Below are 19,993 nucleotides of genomic sequence, written 5' to 3'. Positions count from 1 at the left end.
ACTTTACAAAATGAGACTGTAGACAAATTATGACTGAAAAAGATTCGTTTAGGGGCTGGAAACCCACTTGTCACTGTGGTTTGGCCTTTTAATGTTTTTTTTTCTCACGGGTAGGTGATTGGAGCTTCATTGTAGTGTCGATTAAATGCTGCATGATGTTGGTTGTGCTATTTGTGTAGTACCCTGTCTTCTTCCAATACTTGCACCCACTTTTGTCTTGTCTGTTATCTTCTCACCTCTTTCATTTATTATATTATAGCGATTCCTTTGTTCAGAGTACCTATGCGAACCTTGACACCTTTGAATCGCTTCATAACGATTTTACAATTCATCTTTACATCCCTAAATATGAATAATGAAGCAAACATTTTTTGGAAAAAGAATTTATTTATTCACAAATAATCCAAAGTACTTTTTTTTTTACTCTTTAGATAAAAAAATGTCTAATTTTTATTAAATACAAACATGAAAGCTCACAGTTTCTGCACTACATTTGATCAAACTTATTTTCACAATTTTCACACCCTACATGAATCATCAGCTGCAAACAAAATAAATTGTTGTAAGTATGTAAAAAACAAAAGAAAACAATTTTAAGTGATTTCATTACACTTTGGACTCCATGATGTCTAATAATATCACAATCAAATCAGTAATTTAAACTTTTTTTGTGAATCAAACTGGTCGAGAAGCTGGTGTTGATCCTGTTTACATCACATATTTATAAGATTACATGAAAGATTATGAACTGGATTAATTAGACCACAGATATTCAGTCAAAAATGGCTGCAGGCGTAGAAAGACAAATATTAGTACAGACATCCCGACTCCCTGTGAAGGATCTTTTGATGTTATTGTTGTTGATGTTATGGTAGAATTGTCTCTTCAGAACATTTAGGACTTTTACAGCTTTACTGTAGTACAAACTGACTTCAAGCTGTTGGTGTCCAGCACCAAATATAAAAACATGTTTTATATAAATGTGAAGCTTGTCTCATTAGTCGACTGAATATCAACATTGCAGTTTTTACCCTGCATAGAATAAAGGTCCAGATCTTCACATCAACTATCATCTAAATTTAATTGATTTTGTTTTTACCTTTAAAATAAAATCTAAAATCACATTTTTAAATATTACAGACTCTGACTTATTCTACATTCAGTTAAGTATCTGTCTCAGAGTATCTGTCCCCTGGCTGAGAGCAGGTGTGTTTAAGGTCACTTGAGTGCTTACTTTAAAGGTTTTTTTTTTTTTGTTTTTTTTTTTTTGGGGGGGGGGGGGGTTTACTTGGAGGAAGGCACACTAATCGAGAGTGCCCTGCGGGGGGCATTAGAGACCTGCCGCTGCTGAGACAAGAAGGATGGTCCAGGTGTCATCATGGATGACGAGTAGCCGCCAAGACGTGATTCAATCGCCAACTTCTGAAAGTTCAGACTCTGAGGAAATGACGATTAATAAAATAAATTAAATGTGTGATCAGGTTTCATTAATAACCAGGTGGTCAACATCAATTACTTATACAGTAATACACTTAGCTTAAATAATAAAACATTTAGATTATAAAGAAATTAATTTACCCATTTATACCAGGCTGTGACCATCATTAAATATTACACTAATACACCTTTAGTAATTACAAATAATAATTAACCAGGAGGAGTAGTTGCTAATTAGGTAGTGGCTAATGGGGATCCAAATCAATCAATAATGAGTGTAAATATTTAAAGTCAGAAAATAAAGGGATGGATTGACCTTTTACATCAGACTTTATATGATCTTAACACTCAGTGTAACAGTGTGAAACTTGATGATGATGTCATGTTAACTTGTTGTATCTGGCTGTGACCGTCATTCAATAACAAACTGAGTGTCAATAACAATTGTTAATGATAACATCAATTCAGGCTATGAGGGGAAAATTCACCTTGTTGTACCACGCTGTGACGATCAGCTTCTCCTCGTACTCTCTCAGCCGTGCCTGCTCACACTGACGCTGCATAAAATAATAAAGATAAAACAATTCTGAATTTTGGATCACAAAAAAAATCAACACTGAACATAAAACCACAGATTTACCTCCAGGTTCAGAATCTGTTTGTCTCGATCTGCTAACTGGTTCTTCAGAGCCTGAATCTCCGCTGTGGCTGGATTCAACTTTGGATCAAGAGCTCGAATCACCTGAAATCAGAAGAAAAGAAAAAAACAGGACAGATCAATAGTGATAAATCAAACATAAAACTGAAGAAATATCAAACTGATGGACTAAATGAACTTAAACATTAATAAATTAAAGAGAAGCTCTTTATTCTCACGTTTCGAGCTTTCTCCAGGTACATCTTATATCTCTCCTCCATAGCTCGCATGTCATCGTCTTTTTTCTTCAGAGCCGCCATCAGCTCGTCCAGCTTCAGCGCTGAAACACACAACTTAGATATTTATAGACTTTGTAGACGGTGTTTATTAAAAAAGTCAACACAAATTCAGGACTCAATGCAGCAACGAGGTCTACAGAAAAGACAATTGATTCAGCTACTGATACTCAGAAAATGGACGACTGGAATTACTATTTTAATATTAGTTCTCCAGGATTTAGTTCTTAGTCTTGTTGGTAGTTGTTGTGTGTAAGTGTGTGGTGATTTGCGTCAGGAGGCTCACAGGTCTGTGTGTTGTCGGGCTGAAGGTCCTCCAGCAGCTCTTTCTTCTTCATGATTTCATCTTGAGCCTCGTTCAGCTGCACCCTGCAGCAGAAGAAGAGGAAGAAGAAAAAAGAAATGAGAAGGAGGAGAAGTAGAAGAAGAATCTGAACATTTGCATTTCTAACTGGACAACATCAATACACACTCTGAAAAAAGTGTCTAAAAAGGACAAAATTCAAACTCACATGTGCGCATCGAGTTTCCTCTTCAAGTTCGACTAGAAAAGAAAATATTTACATTTTCAACAAGTTTAAGTAAAAAAATACTTTTTTGTTAAGTAATAAGAAGACACTGTCAAACATCTGTTTAAATATCATAATCTAGAAGTCAATTTTATATTAAACAGCAAAACATGGCACCATCATTACATTATATAACATATACGACAATGATGTGACATTATATTATATAACATGATATGACATTTTATAATTTAACTTTAGATGATGTCATATTATATCATAACATTACACAATATTACAACGTGTTTCATTAGATATATAGTTAGAGAACTTTACATTACGTGACATTTTATTAATTTATATCAGTGGTTTTAAATAATGAAGTACATCGTTACAGATAGATTTTTAAATTCAACTTCTACTATTACCACACTACATTAATGTTGGACATCTTGTTACAATATCAAATCTGAATATAACTGTCAGTGTCTAATCATCAGTATTGATTATCTATGCATGTTTGCACATAATCACTAGAGCAAGAGGAATGCCTTGGGAGCAGTGGGCGGTTTTACCGTTGCTGTGGGTCGGAGTGAGCGAGCGGTCAAAAAGCCCACTGCAGGTCCCTGATAGCTAGTGCTAGCGATAGCTAGTGCTAGCTAGTGATAGCTTGTACTAGTGATAGCTAGTGATAGCTTGTACTAGTGATAGCTAGTGATAGCTTGTACTAGTGATAGCTAGTGATAGCTTGTACTAGTGATAGCTAGTGCTAGTGATAGCTAGTGATAGCTTGTACTAGTGATAGCTAGTGATAGCTTGTACTAGTGATAGCTTGTACTAGTGATAGCTAGTGCTAGTGATAGCTAGTGATAGTGATAGCTTGTACTAGTGATAGCTAGTGCAATAAATGTATAAAAGTTGTGATGTCAATGGGCAAAAATCTGGCAATGACACGAAACACATGCTCTGTTCTCCCTGATCAAAGTAAGCTCTCCTTCAATTAAGCACTTCTCAATGCTCATATTATACAACACACCACAGAGAAATGTATCACACTCAGGTGTAGAGCCATTCACAGAGACATCAGGGTTGAAATGTTCTTGCTATTTGTAAATTATAGGCTGTGCATAAATGTTTGAATATAGAGTGTCTGCTGGCTCCTCTGCAGCCAAAGAGTGTAATGCTTTGTAAAAGCAACCTGCCGTTATGCAGTCGTTTGGGGAAAAATTGCCCCTTTTATATGTATATCAGTGTCTAATTGACAAACAGCCTCACAAAGTTAGAGTGACAGAGATACCGTCTGCAGCCAGTGGTGACTGTGCCGCAGGATTTATTCAAGATGTCCTGCACAAACTCTACTGATCAGGAAACCAATTCCACCTCTGTATGACTTAATAAATTATCTGTAAAGTTTGTATGACATTAAAATGAATGTAATATAACCAGGGGTTCAATCAGTCCTGGGCTGTCAACACGTGGTCCACATGTGTGGAGACAGTCTGGGGCCGTTACTCATGATAAGGACGAGTGTTGCTTTTTCTAAGAATGTCCTTTCCTTGAGTTGTCTCATCTCTCACAGTCGCCAGTGAGTCAGCCGAATGTGATGCTGCCACACCGCAAACCTCTAATGACCTAAAAGATCTGGTTGTCTTGGGTCTTTGTACTTTTTGTTACAATACATAAAACATTTTAACCAGATACTTTTGATACTTAAGTGAATGTATAATTGGTAACTTTTAGCTAATTGACTTTCAAATGAAGTATCTGTACTTTCACTTAACTTTGGTTTTCAAGAACTTTTTCCAACTCTGCTAAATATTTTGTTATATTAAATGATATGATCCTATGTTAAGTAATATTGTTATATAATGCTATTTTATAATATATATAAAAAAATGTACATCATAAGACATTCAATTATGTTGTACATTATATGATCCTATGAAAAGCTATGTTATCAGTGTATACTATTATATATTATGATCTTTTTTGATATATAACATGATATAATATTACATTACATCAAAGTCAGATCAAACTGCACTCACGTCGTCTGGTTTCGCCGCCTGACTCTGCAGCGCTCTCTGCAGATCTTCAACCTGCTGCTGCAGCTCACTGTTTCGCTCTCTACTCAGCCTGCAGGTTTATCACCATGACGACACACATCACATGACATTAGAAAAAAAATCCATCACAGGCTTTACATCATAAGGAGCAGAGAAGAACCTGGATGATGTCATGGGTTATCTGATCACCTGATCTCTGTGTCGAGCTCACTGCGGCTCTTATGAGCCTCCTCCAGATCGGCCTGCAGGGTGGCGATCTTCTCCCTCTCACACTCCTCCTGCTGCACACGCAACATCCTGTTCTCATGCTGAAGGCACATAAACTTCTCTCTGAGGAGCACACAGACACACACAATGTCATAACGTGTTTACACTACACTGTGCTGACAGATTACCTGTGCTAACAGATTACCTGTACTAACAGATTACCTGTGCTGACAGATTACCTGTGCTGACAGATTACCTGTGCTAAAAGATTACCTGTGCTAAAAGATTACCTGTGCTAACAGATTACCTGTGCTAAAAGATTACCTGTGCTAACAGATTACCTGTGCTAAAAGATTACCTGTGCTAAAAGATTACCTGTGCTAACAGATTATCTGTGCTAACAGATTACCTGTGCTAAGAGATTACCTGTGCTAAAAGATTACCTGTGCTAACAGATTACCTGTGCTAACAGATTATCTGTGCTAACAGATTACCTGTGCTAAGAGATTACCTGTGCCACAAGATTACCTGTACTCCACTGGGATTAACTCGGCTGCCAGGTTGTCGTGGCTGGGGCTGCCTGAGGGAAGCATCCCTACGTGAAAGTTATACAGAGGTTAAGATTAAGGATAAGGGTTATGGTGAGGGGTAATGATTCGGGGTGGGGGGGTTGTGGTTATGGTAAAGATAAAGATTAGAAGATCAGTGAGATACCTGCTTTGGAAAGCTGGTGCTCTTGAACCTGAGTGCATCTCAGCTCCTCATTTATTTCTTTCAGAGAGTCTCTCTCGATGATGATCCTCTGCAGGAGAAGAGTGAAGGACGTCAAAGATTAAGTCGTCTATCCTACAGTATGTGGCGTTGGGTCTAGTGATGTGTGCGAGTGTGGCAATGTCTCTTTCACAGCTGATACTGTTTTGTTTGTTTTACTGTGTTGCATGCTCAACCCCACTCTTATTCTTTTTATTTTCTTTATTTGTTTTTGTTGGTGTCATGTGACTTTTCAGTATTTTTTTTTTTTAATTGTAACTGTTTGTTTATTTATTTATGTATTTATTTGTGTGTGTCTTCTATTTCTGAACTTTAGTTCTCATTGTTTTGGAAACTAGGAGGTATAGGGGTTTCGTCTGGGAGGGTTATATATGAGGGGAAGTGATATTGGGTTTTTGAATGTTTCATCATAATTACACTGTATGTCTGAAACTTACTTAAATAAAAATATATTGAGGAAAAAAAACTGCCTCACCTCTTTCTCCTTCATCACCGTCTCGTGTTTTTCTTCCAACTTCTTCATTTCAAAGGCCAGATTATCTGCTCTCCTCGTCTCCTCAGACATCTTCCTGAGCAGCTCCTGGACCTGACGGACATTTACCAGATTTAACTGTTGGTTTTATTTATAATCAATACAGGGTATGTCCTATATAGATATCTATATATACAGTATATATATATCTATATATATAGATATATATATAGGAGCCACAGGCTGGATTCAAACTTGGGCCGCCCGCCTGGAGGACCGCAGCCTCCATACATGGGGCGCACGCACTAACCACTGATCCACCAGCGCCCCAATTAATCGCATTTTTAATCACACATTCAAAATTTGATTATTTTGCATTTAAAAGCTTGCATCTTCCCAGGGCTCCCTCCTCTCCTCTTTCCCACTCCTCTCAAAAGAAATCTGCAGTGGAGGTCATGTATATGCATATAGGGGAAGCACGACACAGACCTGTCTCTTGTAGGTCTCAAACTGAGCACGGGCAGCGTTAGCTTTTCGTAGCTCATCCTCCAGGCTGACGGTGTTCTGCATGTAGGTCATATTGTTCTCCTCAAGCAGCTTCATCTGTCTCTTCAGGTCTCCCAGATTCTCCAGTTTACGTTTGTATGTTTCCACTGAGGCCTCCAGCATCACCACACGATCAGAACAGTTCCTGTAGCAAGACAGAACCAATCCATAGATCAATCCATAGGCCTTAGCTCCTTGCCCCCAAATTACAGTCAGTGCATCGCCAGATATGTAAACATTATGTTTATTCCCCAGCCCGATGTCTACGCCAACGCATAAAAAATACATACACATGAACAGTACAAGATCAGAAAAGAGAGATAACATGCTGCTTTGTAATAATATAAATAATAAGCTAATAACATCATATAATAAACTTTATATATGTTGCACCTCTCAGAACAAACCTCAGAACGTCTAATTCGTCTTTCAGAGCGCGAGATTCTTCAGCCAGACCAGTCAGCTCATCGTTTCTGTGCTGAACTTCTATCAGCTGCTTCTCCAGCTCCTCACAGTGGATCCTGTAGTCGTCTTTAGCCGCCTCAAGTCTGCAGGAGCAGAAAGTCAGTTTAGACTGGTTAAGACTAGCCTAGACTAGTTCAGACTGTTTTAAACTGGTTTGTTTAAAATGTTTTATCTAAGCCTATTCTGGATCAAACTACTTCTTTGAAACTTACACTGACTGGTTTGAAATGGTGCAGACCATCACAGCATCGGCAGTTCATAGAGACGCAGTCAGTGACTCACCTAAAGTTCTCCTCCTGCAGAGCCTCCACCTGCTGTTGCAGCTGGCTGTGTTTCCGCCCTGATGCCGTGCTCGGGTCATCAAACGTGTCCAGCTGATTGGCTCTATCGGTCAGTACGTCGTTCTCTGCCAAGAGGCTGTTACGTTCCTCCTGAAGAACTGTCACCTGTCAAGATATGGATAGGTTGCAGGTGTCAGGTTCAAGAACAGTCAGGTGCAGGAACAGTAAGGTTCAGGTAAATTAATTAAATATAAAAATAGTTGTGTATTAGTGAGAAGATTCATGCCGTGAAATCTCATATTTGTCTCATAAGGAAGCAAAGAGACATCTTACAGTTGTTAACAAACAAAAAACATACTACACACACACACACACACAGGAAACCAAGCCTATTATGATGGACTTGGAGCTGATCAATCAATATGGAGAAAAAGTTAATTATACTGGCTTATAGGCTTCTTCTTTCTGTAGAATTTTTAAATCCTGGGCGATGCCAGAAATGTTGTAAATGTAGGATTTATTCATTCAAAGTACTTTATTTACGGGTCATGCACACAAAGTACCCAACATGGGTTTATAAGACAACAGAAATGTAATTGCAGTGGTTCAACAATTCATAACATTACTACGTTGCATGTTCCTTTCACAGCTCAGTCTTAAATAGTGTATTGTATTCTGTTATTTCTCCCAGGGCTTTGCAGAGAAAATCTGCTCCAAAAAAGGTTCCTCTTCGAAAGCACAAGTTTTTCATAATCACCTTACCAGAAGAAATCAACATTAATTATATTTCTCCAAAAAGAACATCCCTTTTGTTGTCATCAATGGGACATTAAAACTTAATTTATCTCATTCTCAATTTCACCTAACTCACATTACAAAACAGACTCTTGTCTTCCTCTGCAGTTAAACCTGCCAGTCTCTCAAGCTAAAGGTAACATTAACCTGAATGTGACACAGAGGGATCTTTATCTTTTGGTTATACTTACTATAGGTCTCTACACTGTTAATATCCTTCACGAGACAATATGTTTGTAGAATGTTTAACTTTGTCCAACACAGATCCCAGAGCTCTACCAGCTGACTGAGTCAAAACACCCACATCTTCTTTAAATGTCATGTGTTTGTATCATTTTAAGCCAAGATATTTATATTTTTAAGTATATGATAGCACTGCTGCGCCTAAATAAAAAAATATCTGGACTTCTTACTAGTGACGTCTGGCTTGTGTGTTTTGTCATGTTTCACCCTAGTCTCCATTTTAAACACAGTTCTGCAACAATATTCAGAACAATCTGAACCTTTGGTGTATGCTACAATGTAGATTGGACACAGAAGTGTAAATCAGGCTTTACGCACAGTCCCCTCCCTCCTGGTGTCCCAGCTGCTAAAAGCAAAGAGTTATTCTCTGCTCCTTTATGAAAGCATGTTGTTAACATTTGTTTAAGATTCATTCACACAATCTGTTTATGTATAAACCAAACTGTTACTCTGATCCTAAAACTGTGAGTATGCCATGTGTTGTCGCAGGAAGTGACACATTCACAGGCATGCGCCAAAGTCAAGTCACCTGAATGTGTGTGCATCATCGAGTCTCGTGTCTCTCCCTGTGGCCAGTAGGTGGCAGAAGCTAACGTGTCCAAATCTGGCACACACTGCTGAACATAAAGTGTTGACCACGTCGTGTAAAGTTCACGTACTTAAGAAGATGGATGTCTGTTTGCTAACTGACTCCTTCCCTTAAGTTGACACTACAACTCAGACTAAGTATTCAGATGTAGATCTGTTCAGAACTGACTGAACATCCTATGTGACTGTTAGAACTGCCTTTTACCAGCAAGGGCCGCTGAGGAACACATTTGTATATGTCCAGGCTTTCAACAGTAAGTGGCACTATGACTTTAACAAACTCTGTTAGCATCTGTTAATATCTGTTACACTTTGTTAGCTTTTGTTACAGCCTGTTAGCTTTTGTTACAGCCTGTTAGCATCTGTTACAGCCTGTTAGCTTCTGTTAAAGCCTTTTAGCATCTGTTAGCATCTGTTAACATCTGTTACACTTTGTTAGCTTTTGTTACAGCCTGTTAGCTTTTGTTACAGCCTGTTAGCATCTGTTACAGCCTGTTAGCTTCTGTTAAAGCCTTTTAGCATCTGTTAAAGCCTTTTAGCATCTGTTAGCATCTGTTAACATCTGTTACACTTTGTTAGCTTTTGTTACAGCCTGTTAGCATATGTTAACATCTGTTAACGTCTGTTACACTTCGTTAGCTTCTGTAACACTTTGTTAGCTTAGTAAGACGAAGCAGCTGCTTTACAGGGTTTAGTTTCAGGGCGGCCGTGTTGGACTCACCTGTCTTCAGCCTGGAGGAGACAAACGATCTGTCGAGAGTTCAACAGGTGATCAGAGTTAAACTGAACAGTCCTGATGGAGGGTCTACACAGCAGGACCAGCAGAGTCCAGACAGTGCAAGTGCGTGTGTGTGTGTGTGTGTGTGTGTGTGTGTGTGTGTGTGTGTGTGTGTGTGTGTGTGTGTGTGTTCACCTGTATGTCGAGCTCCTCACAGCGCTGACTTAAAGCTTCTTTTTCTGCTACGAGTTCAGAAAGATCGTCCAGAGCTTTTTTCAGCTGCACAAGAAAGAAAAAATAAAAATATACACTCAATAACACACATACACACAAAGAACAGACTAATTAATAAGAATAAGAATATAAATAGTAAATTTAGTTTTAAAAGCTGTAGAGCAGTCAGAGAACTGACCTGCTGTTCCAGGTCTCCAGAACGTTCTGCTGCAAAAGAACTGACGGACTCTTTACTCATGAGCTGAGGAGGAAATACATCACTGAATACCACACAAATAAAATATCTTATTATGACACCTGAAATAGGTGTTGTCATTATTTTTGTTATATTTCTAAAGAATATAAATTATTATATCAACATCTCTAATGTGTGTGTCAGCGATGCACTGACCTCCTGGATGGCTGTCATGACGACGTGCTGCACAGACTCCTCCAGCGTCATGATGATCTGAATGTATTCTGCAAGCAGAGGGAGACACATTCATCAAATAACAGATTAATGATTAATATTGATCTGTGTGTCAGCTGGGAAACAAAAAAAATGTTTGAACTATTTTGTCTCTTCATGTTCAGCTCCTGAGTCCTGTAGGTGTTTGAATGCGACTCAAAATGTAACATTCAACCCGCAACCTCACCTTGTTTCCTCTCACATCTGACAGCACAGCCCAATACGAGCTGCAGCAGCCTCCCCAGCTCCACCGGGTCCGAATGCTCTGCCACCAGGACCAGGTCCGGGAGAGGAAAGTCTGAGATCTCCTGGGCCAAAACCTGCAAGTCAACAAAGACCAAACTATTTCAGAAAACCTGCCTAGAAACAGCAGAGTGATGATGAAACGACTGTATTGGTTCAAGACTGTTTACATAATTTTCTTCCAGATTCAAGGAACTACACAAACTTATGTTGTGTGAATATATAATATATTTTAAGTTTTTTGTTCTTTGAAACAAATCAACCACCCGCACCCCCCCAAAAATAAATCAAATAACACAAAACAAAGGGTCACAGGATCTGTTTCTACCAACCACCTGAAAACAGGACAGCCCACCTCGTTATAATAATCCAGCACCATCTGAAGGATCTTCTTCAGGTTGTTCATCTGAAAAAACAAAACATCGAACATTTATGTCTGTTGTCTCTTACTTACATGTCTAATGGAGTAAATAAAGATATCGATGCAGACTTTTTCTCTGATCCAGTCTCCCACTTCACATTCCTTCTAGAAAATCTGGACAAATACTTAATATAGAGGCCTATTTTGGAGATGGTTTAACACAAATATTTTAATTTGATCCCTCAAACTGGATGTTAAAGCTTCTTCTACCACAATCACAACATGAAATACAGTGATCACATCCCATTCAAAATGAGACAGGAGCATCAGAGCGGGTGAACGTGAGCTACACAGGAGCTGAACTTAATAAAAAATAAATCACTTGAAAAACATTAAATACAAACTGAATTAAAGATCTGAGAATAAGTATCTGACAGACAAAGCTGATTTGTACCTTCAGTCTCCAGTTATCCTCCACATCAGTTTTTATACGACAGAGCCATCCATCAGTGAACCACGCTGGGTCTCTGCAAAAAAAACAAAAAAACACACACACACACAGACACGGTTAGTTTGGAACTCTGATTCACACTCAGGAGGAGAAACAGAGATCTAAAATAATCTGAAACACTGTTTACAAGCCACAAACCTTATTCAAGAACTTCAGGGATGTTTTAATGAGGAATACAAACTATTGTATTAAATGTATTTTACAGGTATTGATACTAATATTAAAGGTATTAGAAACATGCAATTTAAAGTCATCACAGTTGTCTTTCTGTGACTAAACTAAGTGACAGTTTCCTGCTGTGTGTGTGTGTGTGTGTGTGTGTGTGTGTGTGTGTGTGCCTGTATGTGAGTGTGTGTTTGTGTGTGTGTGCTCTCACATTTGATGCAGTGCCTGTGATATTCCTGCTCCAGTGGTCAGCTCCTCCACTGTCCTGCAGGGGGCAGGAGTGTTGAAGGTCTGCAGCTAAAGAGACAGAAAGATAAAGGCTGTTTTCGAAACCGCCAACTGCATACCACTATCACAAGCAGTATGCAGTATGACTTCCAGTTGGTGGTCATTAGTCATTTGACAGTGTGCAAAGAACTTAAGTACAGTGTACAGGCCCCTGATCACTACATCTCATCATTACACCTGATGACCAAACATGTCCAACCAATACCTGACCACTACACCTACACGAGTCTTCACTACATGTGCTGGAATCACAGAGGCCGATTGTAAATACAATGACAGACATGCAGTGAAAAAAAAAACAATTGATGTTCTTGGTGGAATAAGTCACATTGAAAGACCTTGTTAAAAAATGAGGAGGAATGTTTGCCTCAACTTTCCACATTGTTTCACAATCTGTGTATCCTTATGGTGCCGTATAGCTGCGTGTGGCTCAGTGTTAGGTGCCGGACCAGGGTCAGGTTCTTCTCATAGGGTTAGGTCTTCCATCTGTAGCTTCTGAGGCACAAGCACACCACGTTGGTTTGCCACACTGTGCAGCGCGCTACATGTTTGCACAGGAGGTGGGGCGTGCACCTCGCTTCTTTTGCGTCATGAACGTCTGTTCGCCTTGGCAACAGTTCAGTCCCTAATGTGTGTGTTAACATCTCCATTTCACATAAATCGAGAAGTCTTTCCAGTTTACCTGAGAGTTTTGTTTTGGCGCAGTAGTTAAGCCATGTTATCTTTTCCTTTAGATCATAAGACTGTAAACATTAATGGACGACGCCTGAGTGACGTCAGTCATCTGTTATGACAGGGGGCTCCGGAGGCTCATCACTACACCTACACCTGATCACTACACCTACACCTGATCACTACACCTGATCACTACACCTACACCTGATCACTACACCTGATCACTACACCTACACCTGATCACTACACCTACACCTGATCACTACACCTGATCACTACACCTACACCTGATCACTACACCTGATCACTACACCTACACCTAATCACTACACCTGATCACTACACCTACACCTGATCACTACACCTACACCTGATCACTACACCTGATCACTACACCTACACCTGATCACTACACCTGATCACTACACCTGATCACGACACCTGATCACGACACCTACACCTGATCACTACACCTGATCACTACACCTACACCTGATCACTACACCTGATCACTACACCTGATTACTACACCTACACCTGATCATTACACCTGATTACTACACCTACACCTGATCATTACACCTACACCTGATCACTACACCTGATCACTACACCTGATTACTACACCTACACCTGATCACTACACCTGATTACTACACCTACACCTGATCATTACACCTACACCTGATCACTACACCTGATCACTACACCTACACCTGATCACTACACCTGATCACTACACCTACACCTGATCACTACACCTGATCACTACACCTCCACCTAATCATAACTACACCTAATTACTACACCTGATCATAACTACTGATCACTACACCTGATCACTACACCTACACCTGATCATAACTACTGATCACTACACCTACACCTGATCATAACTACACCTGATCACAACTACACCTGATCACAACTACACCTAATTACTACACCTGATCATAACTACTGATCACTACACCTACACCTGATCACTACACCTACACCTAATCATAACTACACCTGATCATAACTACACCTGATCATAACTACACCTAATTACTACACCTGATCATAACTACTGATCACTACATCTACACCTGATCACTACACCTACACCTGATCATAACTACACCTGATCATAACTACACCTAATTACTACACCTGATCATAACTACACCTAATTACTACACCTGATCATAACTACTGATCACTACATCTACACCTGATCATAACTACTGATCACTACATCTACACCTGATCACTACACCTACACCTGATCATAACTACACCTGATCATAACTACACCTAATTACTACACCTGATCATAACTACTGATCACTACACCTACACCTGATCACTACACCTACACCTGATCACTGCACCTGATCACTACACCTGATCACTACACCTACACGTGATCATAACTACTGATCACTACACCTGATCATCACTACACCTGATCATAACTACACCTGATCATAACTACACCTAATTACTACACCTGATCATAACTACTGATCACTACATCTACACCTGATCACTACACCTACACCTGATCATAACTACACCTGATCATAACTACACCTAATTACTACACCTGATCATAACTACACCTAATTACTACACCTGATCATAACTACTGATCACTACATCTACACCTGATCATAACTACTGATCACTACATCTACACCTGATCACTACACCTACACCTGATCATAACTACACCTGATCATAACTACACCTAATTACTACACCTGATCATAACTACTGATCACTACATCTACACCTGATCACTACACCTACACCTGATCATAACTACACCTAATTACTACACCTGATCATAACTACTGATCACTACACCTACACCTGATCACTACACCTACACCTGATCACTGCACCTGATCACTACACCTGATCACTACACCTACACGTGATCATAACTACTGATCACTACACCTGATCATCACTACACCTGATCATCACTACTGATCACTACACCTGATCACTACACCTGATCATCACTACACCTGATCATAACTACTGATCACTACACCTGATCATCACTACACCTGATCATAACTACTGATCACTACACCTGATCACTACACCTGATCATCACTACACCTGATCATAACTACTGATCACTACACCTGATCACTACACCTGATCATAACTACTGATCACTACACCTGATCATAACTACTGATCACTACACCTACACCTGATCATTACTCCTGGACATTGTGGGTCGGAGGTTCCCACCAATCAGAGACAGTCTTAGTCCAAAATCAAGGTGAATGAGTGACATGTAGCACTTAAAGTAGAGTTTTGTTCCTGTTAGTCCCTAAATGTTTTTCTTTGTTTGTGCTGGATAATCTGAACTCAGACTGAAATTGAAGTATAACTTTAGATAGCGCAGCAGGAAGTCAGGTAATCTGACTCCAGGTGAGAATAAACACTCAGTTTAATGCAGTCCAAAGTGTCTTAATGTTTTAATGAATATTAACCTGCTGCGAGTTTGTGCTAACTACATTTAATCTGTTACATAATATTAACAACCAGTCCAGAGAGCAACAGTCCACAAATACCTTCAAGTAAACGGGATTAAAGCTTTAAATCCAGGGAGGATTGATGTCCGAGGAGGTTTTAGCCATTTGTTAGCCTACAGAGCTATTAATATAGTTAGCTTTGTTTGTTAGCCCGCAGAGCTAATACTTTAGTCAGCTCATTAGTTGTTAGCCGGAAGAAACAGGTAAACACTGATGCGTGTTTTGCGGTAAACTCACCCATATGATGAGACTGTCCGTCAGACCTGTTTTATTCTCATCCATTTGCTCCATTTTAGCTTCAAGTTAAAGTATTTCCACCTGTCAGGAGAGCTCTTCCGCTCCGTACCTGCGCATCTGACCTCACCTGCTGCCTGGAGCAGAGCTCGACCTCCGGACACGTACCGTGCGGCGCCGCGGCGCTCCCTCCGCCATTTAATTTACGTAAGATCTGCGTGAATGACGCAGAGCTACGTGGATTTCTGACGTTCGCCTGCGGAAATGGGTTGAGGTGAAGTGTTCTCCTGTACTAGTATTAATAGGCTACAGTCTTCATATAAAGCCCATTATTAAATGATGTAGCCTATAAACTCTTCTGTTTAACATTATCCCAGACAAACATGAAGTGTTCTTTCTAATCACTGATCACTGCATCTGTTTCTCTGTGGGTAAATCATTTCACTTGAGCTCAATAAATCACTCTAACATTAGAATATTTGACCTGACACTGGACTTTACACATCTGCAGGAGCTCACCTGTTAATCGCCCTGCTCCTCTCACTGACTGACCTTGCTATTTTTAGATGACCTGAACCCTCCTAAAGCTGCTGTCTGAGGTGAGTCTGCTGGAAGCAAACAGAAGTTTATCCGATGTCAATCAATCAATCAATCAATCAATCAATCAATCAATCAATCAATCAATCAATCAATCAATCAATCAATTAATTAATAAACCAGTCAATCAATTAATAAACCAGTCAATCAATCAATAAACCAGTCAACCAATCAAGTCTAAGGAAATCTATCTGTCTGTCTTTTTTTACAAAGATTTGTTGCTGTATTTTGTGTCATTTGGTGATTGAACTAATTTGTATGAGCAGTGGAGGAGTAATTGAATGAATGTTGTTTCTGGGCCAGTAGGCTAATTTAATAAAAATACATAAAATGAGGCACAGTCATATTCTAATAAAAACCTGATAATGTAGCATAGAAATAATGTAATAATAATGTAAATTGTAGCACCGTGATAATGTAATACTATTATGATAATGTAGCACAGTTATATTGTAATAATAATAATAATAATGTATCACAGATTAAATGTCATAGTTATGTGAAGCTAGGCTGCTGGCAGAGTTAACTCAGGTAAATGATTGACAGGTCAGAATGTAACCTACTTAAACAAAGTGTGGGAGGATCTGTCCCGCTTTGCTCTGATACAGTCATGTGACCCAAATAATCAAATAGTTTCCTATACCCAGAATTGGGATGGGGGGTGGGGTCTGATTTTACACGTTATGATTTAATTATGTTTTACAGTAACACTACATCACAGTGTCTGGTACAAAGACTTTAATGCAGTTCTGTAGCCATTGTAGTGTTCAATGGGTGTAATGATGTGATCGTTAACAGGAGGACAGAAGCAAATTCTAGAGGATGAGGTTAATCATTAACAGTAGCTCCACTTTATGTTGTACAGTGATGCTGTCAGTCTGCACTTCACTTCCTCCTGTCACACACAGTTCACCTGTTCTACATCTGCCATGCACCAACAAAGAGCCATGTACAGGTGAGTCTGCTTTATGTCTTGGGTTGTCTGTTTTATGAGTAATTGAGTCTGCTTTATGTCAAAGTGAGTCTACATTTGGTTCCAGGTGAGTTTCAGCTGAACTGTCACTATGACAACAGAACAAGTGCCTTCTATGTCACCTGTTGCGAGTTGTGTTTCTCCAGCAGTTCTGCTGTGTTTATCAGAATCATAATCAGCTTTATTGGCCATGTATGCTTACACACAAGGAATTTGTCTTCAGCAACTGTGCTCTCGATGTCCAAAGTTAAACATTAAATATAAACATAATATAAGAAAAAACACTAATATATTCAAGATAAGATGGGTTAAATAAGATGGGTTCATAATTGTTGCCTTGGTGTCACATTGCAGACAGGACTGTATACTCCCTGATAGTCCTGCAGGTCATCTGTGGTCATCCAGACCTGCGATGTGCACACCTGAGCAGTCAGCATCACGCTGGAGCTGCCAGCAGGTAAGGCAATAAACAGAACAATCAGTTTAGGACACATCTGTGGGATGATGATGATTACTTTAATGTGGGTCAGTCTGGTTATGAAAATAATCTGTTCACCTGAAGAATGGCACACCTGGACCTGAAAAACCTGCTGTGTTTTATTAATCAAATATTTGAATCCTGAACCATTCAGAAAACAGTATTTTAAAGATTCTGGATTTTTTCTCTGTTCTTGTCTTTGTCTTTGTCTTTGTCGTCACCTTTTCAGGACTCCAATCAGTCGTGTCCGGTCTGCCTGCAGACTGCCAGCTTCCCTGTCCAGACCAACTGTGGTCACCTGTTCTGTGGTACGAGAGTCGACACACATGAACACTGAGACAGTTTTTGAAAATTCAGGACTTTTTATTTATAATCTTGATCAATATTTGATAGAACTGATGACTGATGTGTTGTTGTTCAGCTCCCTGTCTGATGGCATACTGGAGACATGGCTCCTGGTTGGACGCCGTCAGCTGCCCTCTGTGCAGACAGAAGGTAGCCTACCACTGACATATTTCAAAATTATGATCTCACTGAGTGTGAAAACAGTTTTTCTGATTGTGTTGGGATTTTGCAGGTCAGCGTGTTGTGTCATCTATTCAGCGACAGTCGATCAGACCGCCAGTCAAAGGAAGTCCTTGTGGAAATAACAGACTACAACAAACGTTATTCTGGAACTCGAAGGAGGGTCAGTAACAAGTCAGAAATCCAAACTTTGGCTCTTTACAACAAGAACAAATATTTTTAAGAAGACAGTCTGTAACCTTCAGACAGGAATCCAAACTTTGATTTTTTATAACATGAAAACAAAGTATTTCTATGAGGAAGGTTGGTAACCTTCAGACAGAAGTCACTTCTTTCTGAATCAAAAGTGTAATTAGAAACTCTTCTCAGGGATCTTCTTTACACGTCAGCTGGTGCAGATTTCTCCAATAGCCTGACAGATTTAGATCACTGGAAAGGTGAATGTTTTCTCTGTGAAAGCATTTGTAATGTTACCTGAGGGATTTTCTGTGCTGAACATGAACACATTAAGGTCTCAAGTTTAAACTCCTCCCACTTAATCACCTGATAGCACGACAAAGGGAGTGTTTTCACAAATCACTCTCCTTCAGTCACTTTAATGAATAAACTTTAACTTGTTACCTGTTAAGTTACCTTTATAGGGTGACTTCAGTGCTGCAGCCGAGCTTCAATAAAAAAAAAGTAATATTTAAACTGTATAAATTGAATCCAGAGATAGTTCTGCTTTATTTCCTTGTTAATTGTTTAGCACCAATAAACCAGTGGCAGTAGCTCAGTCTGTAGGACTTGGGTTGGGAACCGGAGGGTCGCCGGTTCAAGTCCTGGTGCGGACCAAATATGGAAGTTTGCTTCCTGAGCACTGCTGAGGTGCCCTTGAGCAAGACCCCATACCCACCACCTGCTCAGGAGCGCCTCCGTCATTCTGACATCTCTCCATTAGTGCATGTCCATAGGATACTGTTTGTGCATGTGTGTGCATGACTTACAGTGTAAAAACAGAATTTCCCCTCGCAGGATCAATAAAGTAAATCTTAACCTTACATCAAATTCCTTGCATGTGTAAATGTACTTGGCAATAAACCCCAATATGATTCTGATATGAATTTTTTATCAATATGAATGTTCAGTATTGCATCACGCTCAGTTTGGTTTGTTCTTCTCACCTGAACACTAACCCCTCCCCTACAGGTGACAGACTACCTGTGCGATGCCCCCCTACTCCTGCACGTACTGGTCCGGGGCCTGGGAACTATGGGAGGACTGGTGTGGCTGTTCTTGTTCAGAGTGGCTCTCTGCTGTGTGCGGACGCTGGTGTCTTTTGCCTCCTGTTCCCTGGAGTCCCCCTCCTCACCCACAGCCCCTCTGGAGACAATCTCCTCCCTCTGCGGACTGCTGGGGGTCCTGGACGACCTGGCGGTGGTCATCCTGCTCCTGATCTGTGTTATCAACATCAATCAGCAGATGGCTCCAGACACAGGAGGAGAGAGGGGGTCAGTGTGACTGACCTCAGGATAATAATGAACCAGAGACCTGATGTTGGAAACTGATGTCAAATATAATGTCAATAGTTTAATGGGTTTATCAATATTAATAGTTAATATCCTGTTTTGAAGTTAGTACAATTTAATGTTTAGGTTAACATTGATTCATTTTGATGAATTCTCTTGTGTGCACTGTAATGTTATTT

The 19,993-nt window shown here is 39.7% G+C and overlaps 2 protein-coding genes and 1 long non-coding RNA gene across 4 annotated transcripts; 1 reads left to right on the top strand and 2 right to left on the bottom strand.

Annotated features, from left to right (window-relative positions):
• Positions 1 to 367: 367 nt before the first annotated feature.
• Positions 368 to 16,134, bottom strand: hook1 (hook microtubule-tethering protein 1). Its single transcript, XM_061032361.1, has 22 exons — positions 15,737 to 16,134; positions 12,205 to 12,290; positions 11,772 to 11,844; positions 11,312 to 11,362; positions 10,901 to 11,033; positions 10,657 to 10,724; positions 10,444 to 10,506; positions 10,227 to 10,310; positions 7,689 to 7,852; positions 7,349 to 7,489; positions 6,885 to 7,086; positions 6,399 to 6,509; positions 5,867 to 5,954; positions 5,681 to 5,747; positions 5,135 to 5,275; positions 4,928 to 5,015; positions 2,883 to 2,914; positions 2,657 to 2,739; positions 2,314 to 2,414; positions 2,078 to 2,179; positions 1,926 to 1,994; positions 368 to 1,437 (listed from the first exon to the last, which is right to left on the bottom strand). The coding sequence occupies exons 1-22, from the start codon at positions 15,788 to 15,790 to the stop codon at positions 1,285 to 1,287; spliced, it is 2,154 nt and encodes a 717-aa protein (XP_060888344.1). The 5' UTR covers positions 15,791 to 16,134; the 3' UTR covers positions 368 to 1,284.
• Positions 12,971 to 13,412, bottom strand: LOC132959411 (uncharacterized). Its single transcript, XR_009666987.1, has 2 exons — positions 13,359 to 13,412; positions 12,971 to 13,103 (listed from the first exon to the last, which is right to left on the bottom strand). It is a non-coding gene; the product is annotated as an uncharacterized LOC132959411 (long non-coding RNA).
• A 125-nt stretch (positions 16,135 to 16,259) lies between the features above and the next one.
• si:dkey-183n20.15 (RING-HC_RNF170 domain-containing protein) lies at positions 16,260 to 19,967 on the top strand. 2 transcript variants are annotated; one of them, XM_061032386.1, is made up of 7 exons: positions 16,260 to 16,332; positions 17,196 to 17,285; positions 17,658 to 17,760; positions 18,011 to 18,089; positions 18,203 to 18,276; positions 18,359 to 18,469; positions 19,495 to 19,967. In XM_061032386.1, exons 2-7 carry the CDS (start codon positions 17,260 to 17,262, stop codon positions 19,804 to 19,806), a joined length of 705 nt encoding a protein of 234 aa, XP_060888369.1. In that variant the 5' UTR covers positions 16,260 to 16,332; positions 17,196 to 17,259; the 3' UTR covers positions 19,807 to 19,967. The 2 variants fall into 2 exon arrangements, with proteins under 2 accessions (XP_060888369.1, XP_060888359.1); XM_061032376.1 differs by lacking the exon at positions 16,260 to 16,332 and having other exon boundaries at positions 17,048 to 17,285.
• Positions 19,968 to 19,993: the final 26 nt, after the last annotated feature.

This window comes from Labrus mixtus, chromosome 3 (genome assembly GCF_963584025.1).
Source record: "Labrus mixtus chromosome 3, fLabMix1.1, whole genome shotgun sequence".
Taxonomy (NCBI): Eukaryota; Metazoa; Chordata; class Actinopteri; order Labriformes; family Labridae; genus Labrus; species Labrus mixtus.
Note: the sequence above shows the minus strand (reverse complement) of the source record. Positions and strands in the feature narration are given on the sequence as shown.

What these genes read in the sequence shown, in the direction of transcription:
- hook1 (XM_061032361.1), bottom strand. Translation starts at nt 15,790, where the DNA reads ATGGAGCAAATGGATGAGAATAAAACAGGTCTGACGGACAGTCTCATC. An exon ending in TCACAGGCACTGCATCAAAT is followed by an intron (nt 11,845 to 12,204) that starts GTGAGAGCACAC and finishes TTTTTTTTGCAG; the next exon opens with AGACCCAGCGTGGTTCACTG. An exon ending in AGGCGGCGAAACCAGACGAC is followed by an intron (nt 2,915 to 4,927) that starts GTGAGTGCAGTT and finishes TTTCTTTTCTAG; the next exon opens with TCGAACTTGAAGAGGAAACT.
- si:dkey-183n20.15 (XM_061032376.1), top strand. Translation starts at nt 17,185, where the DNA reads ATGTTGTACAGTGATGCTGTCAGTCTGCACTTCACTTCCTCCTGTCAC. An exon ending in CAACAAAGAGCCATGTACAG is followed by an intron (nt 17,286 to 17,657) that starts GTGAGTCTGCTT and finishes GTCACATTGCAG; the next exon opens with ACAGGACTGTATACTCCCTG. An exon ending in ATTCTGGAACTCGAAGGAGG is followed by an intron (nt 18,470 to 19,494) that starts GTCAGTAACAAG and finishes CCTCCCCTACAG; the next exon opens with GTGACAGACTACCTGTGCGA.